The sequence below is a fragment of the Pyrgilauda ruficollis genome, unplaced genomic scaffold, assembly GCF_017590135.1.
Source record: "Pyrgilauda ruficollis isolate IOZ18807 unplaced genomic scaffold, ASM1759013v1 scaffold24, whole genome shotgun sequence".
NCBI classification, from domain to species: domain Eukaryota; kingdom Metazoa; phylum Chordata; class Aves; order Passeriformes; family Passeridae; genus Pyrgilauda; species Pyrgilauda ruficollis.
The window spans coordinates 6,056,765-6,064,157 of record NW_024523648.1 but is presented as its reverse complement, the minus strand read 5'-3'; the positions used below and the strand labels follow the sequence as shown (position 1 = coordinate 6,064,157).

The 7,393-nt window shown below is 47.2% G+C and overlaps 1 protein-coding gene across 1 annotated transcript; it reads left to right on the top strand.

Annotated features, from left to right (window-relative positions):
* The first annotated feature begins 4,167 nt into the window (after window positions 1-4,167).
* On the top strand, window positions 4,168-7,160 carry CCN2 (cellular communication network factor 2). Its single transcript, XM_041470032.1, has 5 exons — window positions 4,168-4,376; window positions 4,483-4,699; window positions 4,831-5,082; window positions 5,309-5,520; window positions 5,842-7,160. The coding sequence occupies exons 1-5, from the start codon at window positions 4,317-4,319 to the stop codon at window positions 6,136-6,138; spliced, it is 1,038 nt and encodes a 345-aa protein (XP_041325966.1). The 5' UTR covers window positions 4,168-4,316; the 3' UTR covers window positions 6,139-7,160.
* Window positions 7,161-7,393: the final 233 nt, after the last annotated feature.

Below are 7,393 nucleotides of genomic sequence, written 5' to 3'. Positions count from 1 at the left end.
GCCTCTCCCTCCTTACTCACCTTTGAGAGCCATGGAAGGACTCTATGCTTCCCCAGAAAAACCCAGGACCCAGCCAGCCTCCTTACAGAAGTAGTGAATGCTGCTCCTACACTGCTTCTAAGACCAGATCTGTGGCAAATTTTTCAGAATAAAATAAGATAAACTGAACCTGAGACTCAGTAGGCAAAGGACATTTAGCTTCACAGTACTCATAATCTCACTTTCGTATGAATAGTTTTACATGTCCTTTGAATACCCATTTAGATTACTCTACTTCCAGTAATCACTTTGCCAGTTTAAGACCACACACATTCACAAAAACTCCAGTTACTTTTTAAGAATAAAGCCAAGTGCTTAAAGCAGCATTCTCATGACTCTAGAAGTAACAAAATATTTGCATGTTAACACGTAAAGAATAACATTACAGAAAGCAACAAAACTCAGGTCTGCTAATGGGAATTGCACCTGATGATTTTGCTTTAGCCCAATGGACTTGGACTTTTCAAATCCCAATATTCTGATGGCCAACTGTGCATTTAGTGAACTACCCAACTGATGCTAGCGGAGAATCTGAACCAGTATCTGGAGGAATCTGAACCAGTATCTGGAGGAATTTGGACTAGGTCCACCATTTCAGCAGCAAACATGTCCATAGGCCTATGCCATCCAGTGCCCTTCCCTGCCTTCTAATTCTGGTTCACTCTGGAGAAGAGCTAATGGCTCTCGTTAGTAAGATTTGCTGACATGAATTGTCATGTCTACAAGGTGAAAGGCTTTGTACCACTCTAACCAAGCAGTACAAATTGCACAACACGGATAAGTTGCTTGACAGATCCTGGGAAATGTGGTCTTTTCTTTGCCTTTGCTGATTCATGAGATCACACATCTGCCCAGAAAAGGATGAGTAGAAGTTCAGCAAGTGGTCTACTTCAGAGCCCTTTCCATGCCTACAGATACATAGAATAAGCTACCAGATGACTTCTAAGAAAGAGAAATACCAGGCAACCACATTCATGATGGAATAAATTTCATTATTTTTATTCTGTGTCTATTCCTGAGCTAGCAGAGCAAGTCTTTCTTGGAATCTGCATTTTAAGCAAAAGCCTACTAACGTAACTTTAACCAGACCTCTCAGAACTCTGAGATATATTTATTACAATTTTAAAGAAATATCCTGGTGAGCATTTTGGGAAAGGAACTAATTGGCACACTAAACCTGAGGGAAGCCAGAAATGTCTGAGGCCAGCTACAAGCCCATCGTGATGATAAACAGCTCAGGGTCCAGATGTCCATATATGGGAAGACTTCCTATAAGACTGACAGTACTGTATGTGCATTGCGTATGGTTGTTGGATCAGATTCACATTCCTCGGGTATGTTTCTCTGGGAGCTTTTGATTTCCGCTTTGAGGGCTGGCTCAGACCTCCAATTGCTCTTATAAAAAAATATCTGTGACTGAAAGTTGAAAATGTGCAAGATTCTTTCTTTAAGTACACAAACACTCCAAGTCTAGCCACTTTCCTGTAGTCTTGCCAGGTTTTCACTATGTCTGATACCTGATCAAGTGACTTTTTGGGGGGAAGCAGGAAAAAAAAATAAAGAAGGAAAAACACAAGAGAGGAATGTAGCAATCCACACCTGTACATTTTACAAGACTTCACCAACTGAAGCTGATGTAGACACACACATACCGTATATAGCTGTGTAAACAAGTCTACAAGGCTGGTGTAGTGAATTCCTAGTTTCAGCAGAAAAAATATACTATCTTAAAAGCATGTGCTGTATAAACACCTGCATGGAAGTCAAAATTAGTGCATTTTAACCATTTTATGCATCAAAGCCAAGATGTACTTGTCCAACCTGTAGCATACTCAAGAGGCACCTGGATGAGGCATCCGGGGATACTGTTTAGGGGTGATTATGGTGGGGTGACATTGATGGCTGGACAAAATGATCCTGAAGGTCTGTTCCAACCTTGAGGATTCTGTGGTTGTCATCAGAAAGGATAATCTGAAGACAGATTGGAGTCTGCAAGAACCGCCTTTGCTTTCAAGCTCCCTTTGCCTCTGTGCGTAGATACACACGCACCAATGAAGTACCCATTGTTAGACACATCTAACAACATAGAAACCAAGATGACCAAAAGGCACTCCTGTGGACTCTGATTCTTGCCTACCTCCATGTGCTGATATAACTTGTAATTTAGTGGGCTAATGCCTGATCCACAGTGGTGCAAGACCAGAATTAGTTCTGAATTCAAGTAACTATTCAAGCCCTTTTTCTCAGGGCAGCAAGTGTATGGGGCTTGCTGTACTTGGCCTGCAGTGGGAGGACTTAGGACAGATTTATCCTTTAATTTTGGATTTCCTGGCTTTCTGGTAGTTTGTTACTTTTAAACATACTTTTTCTGTCAGTGAGATTCTTAGGTTTTGTTTAATAAAATTGTATCTCTGAAAAAACCTCTTACATGGAAAGTTATAAAACATGTCTAGAGCCTCTCTCTCTCTCTCTGATCTTCTACCATATTTAGGCATTTAAAAAAGGCATTCTGTTTACCTGGTTACATTTGCATTTTGGTATGCATGTCATACATAGTTTGGTACACATACTATTTACCCAGCACTGAGGCCACTGGAGTCCTTCAAGTAAATACAGATTTTAGGAGCCCTCATGGTTTTGGGAACATATATTATTTACCATAACTGTTCCTCTGGGGTTCATTTTTTCTTTCAAAGACAATCTCATTTCTTCTAATGGAGAATTTCAAGTAGAAGAAATGACATCCAAATGACTTTACCAGACGCAGTACAATGCTGGCAGAATATAAGTAGCAGTTTTACAGCACAATGGTCCTACTAGGGCATTACATAGAAGACCTTCTTTTCCCCTCATGAATCTTGTTGTATTATCATAGCACCATAGCATGGAAGTATACCTAGATATGGTGGGATAGAAAGAAGTGGGGAGCAAGGGAGAATGGCAGTGGGGGAAAGCCTGCACACAAAAGATGAGATCTGTTAAGGTACTACAAGATTTTAGATTGCTTATTGCAATGCATTAAGCCAGTCTCTCTTACTAAACACTAACATACTTCCACAGGTCAAAAGCCAAAACACTGGCATTCCTTGCGTTAAAGAGGAGGTCAAACAACATGACATCACTGAATATTCAAATCATACACAGGAGGCGGGGGAAGAGCCATCCTCCCGGTAAAAAAAAAAGAAAAAAAAAAAAAACCCAACAATAATCACAGCAGTTATCTGCAATGACTTAATACAAGCCACAATGCTTACGTCCTGGGTTCAGTCAAATACAAACCACAGTGTTAAGGTTTTGGCTGAATGAAGTGGCATGCCATTCTCTTCTTGTTGTAATCCTGGGGCGGACCATCAGGAAGGTTGGAAGCAGGGATGTGCGAGGAACGTGTTGCTCAGAAATGACAGCTGCACACAGGCAGTGGGAAAATAATAGCCACTTCTTCCATGCTTCAGACTCCACTCACTGTGCCAAGTATTTCAGAGTAAATAGGCACTCTCTCTATTCATAGAGAGCATCTATTAGGGAAGGAACACATTACAAATATTCAGTATGATTCAGTGGTACACAGAGTCAATTTATACCCGGTAGTGTAATTATACCTTTTTTCGGTGGTACCAAAGTGCCCGGACCGTTCGCCGCCGGACACCGGGTACCCCGCGCCACCCCCGATCCTCTGTGCCCGGGGGAGGGACGAGGGACGAGCGGGGAGCAGAGGGGAAGGGAAATAGCGGATTCCCCCGAACGCCCCTGGCAACCGCCCCGCCGCCCCTTCCCACCGGACCCGCCGCTCGCCTCGAAATAACGCGCTGCCGGGAGCGGGGGGGGCGGCCGGGAGCGCTGGCAGCGACGGGGACTCACATTTAAAATGCATCAGGACGAAAAATAAAAAACCGTGATGGGGCGGGCGGCGCGGCGCGGCGCGCAGGAATGCGCGGAATGTCGCTGTTTGTCCGCGGCCCCATTCAGCCCATTGGCGAGGCCGCGCCGCCGCCGCCTATAAAGGGGCGTCCGTCCCGGCACTCGGCAGTCACACAGCCACTCTCCCGCCGCACTCGGACGGAGCGGAGCGGAGGAGAGCGGAGCCCAACAACAGCCGGCAGCAGCTACCCTCCGGCACAGCGCCCACGGCCCGCCGCAGCCCCGTCCGCGCCGCCGAGGAGATCCGCCCTGCGAGAAGCTCTCGGTTTACCTCGGCTCCCCTCGCCATCCGGCAGCCCGACGCCGCCGTCTGCCCGACGCCGCCGCCTCGTCACCCACAAGCCGCTGACCGCTGCAGGATGGTCCCCAACATGTTCGCCCCGTTCGCCCTCGCCCTGCTGCTCGCTCTCCTCAGCCCGGTAAGTGCTGCCGCCCGCGGCGCCGCCGCGCCTGCCCCGTCCGGGCGGTCCCGGCGGCGGCTCTGACGCCCCCTCTCTCTCTCTCTGTCCCCCCCGGCACTTGCAGGAGGCTCAGGGCCAGGAGTGCAGCGGGCAGTGCCAGTGCGGAGCCAGTCCCACCTGCCCCGCCGGCGTCTCCCTGGTGCTCGACGGCTGCGGCTGCTGCCGCGTGTGCGCCAAGCAGCTGGGCGAGCTCTGCACCGAGCGCGACCCCTGCGACCATCACAAGGGGCTCTTCTGCGATTTCGGCTCCCCCGCCAACCGCAGAATCGGCGTCTGCACCGGTGAGTGGGGGCCGGGGCTGCCGCCTGCCGCGGGAAGGGGAACAGAGTCCTGCCGGGCAGGGAGCGAGCAAAGTGGGAACCTCCGAGACTCCCACCCGCCCGACTCACGCTCTGCCTCCTGCCCCTCGCAGCTCGGGACGGCGCCCCGTGCGTGTTCAGCGGCATGGTGTACCGGAGCGGAGAGTCCTTCCAGAGCAGCTGCAAGTACCAGTGCACCTGCCTGGACGGCGCCGTGGGCTGCGTGCCCCTCTGCAGCATGGACGTCCGCCTGCCCAGCCCCGACTGCCCCTACCCGCGCCGGGTGAAGCTCCCTGGAAAGTGCTGCGAGGAGTGGGTCTGCGATGAGGCCAAAGAGCAGACTGCCGTGGGACCTGCACTTGCCGGTGAGTGGGGGGCTCTCTGCAGATGGCAGCCGGGGGAGGGGGCACCCTGCATGATGGAGGCTGAAGGCAGTGGACTAGGTGGACACAGGGCAGAGGCTGGAGTGCTGCAGTTAGTGGAACCACCCCACAGATTAGTGTAGCTGCCTGAATTTCTCAGGGAAAGGAAGGTGCATTTAGAGGGCTGAGGTCAGGCAGTGGTCTCATTTTGGTTTTCTGTCTCCTGCAGCTTACAGACTGGAAGACACTTACGGTCCAGACCCAACAATGATGCGTGCCAACTGCCTGGTACAGACCACGGAATGGAGTGCTTGCTCCAAGACCTGTGGCATGGGTATCTCTACCAGGGTCACCAATGATAATGCCTTCTGCAGACTGGAGAAACAGAGTAGACTCTGCATGGTCAGACCTTGTGAAGCAGACCTGGAGGAGAACATCAAGGTAAATACGATTATCTTTATGTATGCTGCACTGGGTTGCTTCCATCCACTAGCAAAAGGGCAGTGACCAAAAATGCAGTGCTGACAGGTAGTCAGTTTCAAGTGGTTTGCTTTGAAATTTGAGTTTTACCCTAGTGGTGATCACTATTTAGAATTAAATGTCCTTAGTTTTCTCTCATGCTGTGTTATGGCACTATATAAGACAATCTTGCCTAATGATAATGTAGTAAGGATTAGCATGTCTGCTCAGTAACTTGCAAGCTTAATGTGCTTTGTGAAAGCCTACCTTCTAAACATCTGGTATTGACTTCTGTCCTAACAGAAAGGCAAAAAGTGCATTCGCACCCCCAAAATCTCCAAGCCTGTCAAGTTCGAGCTGTCTGGCTGCACCAGCGTGAAGACCTACAGAGCTAAGTTCTGTGGTGTTTGCACTGACGGGCGCTGCTGCACACCCCACAGAACAGCCACCCTCCCTGTGGAATTCAAGTGCCCTGATGGGGAGATCATGAAAAGGAAAATGATGTTCATCAAGACCTGCGCGTGCCACTACAACTGCCCTGGAGACAATGACATCTTTGAGTCTCTGTACTACAGAAAGATGTATGGAGACATGGCATAAAGCCAGAAGGAGACGCTAAGTACATTCTCAACTTGAACTGATTTGCATCTCATTTTGTAAACATGATTCAATAGCACAAGGTATTTAAATCAATTTTTTTTTTTTTTAATTTCAACAAACTGCTCCATGTGACTTAAGACAATTTTTCTACTGACCCCAAATGGTGATTTGAAGAAGAACGTAAAATGGACAGTGGGACCACAGCAAGACACAGCTTCAGAACATGTTGCACCTGAGGTGGTGTGATGGGGTTAAGGGAAACAGGCAGGAAAAGCAGATTCAAGCAAATGTTCCCTTAATGTGGTACAGCGTGCTTCATCTAGTAGTGCAATTGAGAAGAGACCATTAGCATGTTTGCTGGCGCTGGCTTAGAGACAGCAACAGCTGGAATGCAAACACCCAGCAAAGTGCTAAGTAGAAGGTGTTCTGTTAGTCAGGACAGTAATGTTTCAGCTCTGACACTCTGATTCAGATGGCTTGGCCAGCAAGAATCAGAATCATGTCAATTAGACTGGACAGCTTGTGGCAGTTAATTTACCTGTAACAAGCTACTTTTTATGAGTATTGTAAATACTGTGTGTATATATATTTGTACAGTTATCTAAATTAATTTAAAGTTTTGTGCTTTTGTTTAATGCTTTGAAAGTTCAATGATAGCCTTCTTTTTTGGAACAAGATAGGTAAGATTTAAAGCTTGTTTGACAATGCATTCAAAGCATGAAATAGATACTCTAGTGGAAATTGTTCAGATAGGGCCAAATGGTGAGTTGAGGTCAAGATGAAGTTGAGGTGCCTGTAATGTTACAAAGCATTTGTCTGGCAAAATATGTTTACTTACTACTTCATAAGACAAGTGGCTTTAAGAGAAATGGCTGTTCTGTTGTTCATCAGTCTTTCCACTTGAGCATTTGTTTCTTTCTTTGACTATGGCTCTTTTTTGGACAGTTTATTTGTTGAGAAGTGTGACCAAAAGTTACATGTTTGCACCTTTTTAGTTGAAAATAAAGTATTTATATTTTTTATACAAATGGCTTGGTATTTCATTTACCTTTAGTCTCCACTATTCCTTTTCATGTTTCTAAAGGGGTTGCCTTTGCACTAGATGAAAATCAAGAAATGTGTGGGGAGTTCTTTCTCCAGAAGCACATACGCTTAGGGATAAGCTAAAGATTTATTTATTCTGCTAGTAGTGAACCAACTGTAGTTTGTTACTCTTCTGAATTTAGAATGGAGGGAAGGGCCAGGCTTGCTTTGC

Coding starts and splice junctions, on each gene's coding strand:
- CCN2 (XM_041470032.1), top strand. CDS start 4,317: ATGGTCCCCAACATGTTCGCCCCGTTCGCCCTCGCCCTGCTGCTCGCT. Junction 5,083..5,308: donor CGTGGGACCTGCACTTGCCG/GTGAGTGGGGGG, acceptor TGTCTCCTGCAG/CTTACAGACTGGAAGACACT. Junction 5,521..5,841: donor ACCTGGAGGAGAACATCAAG/GTAAATACGATT, acceptor CTGTCCTAACAG/AAAGGCAAAAAGTGCATTCG.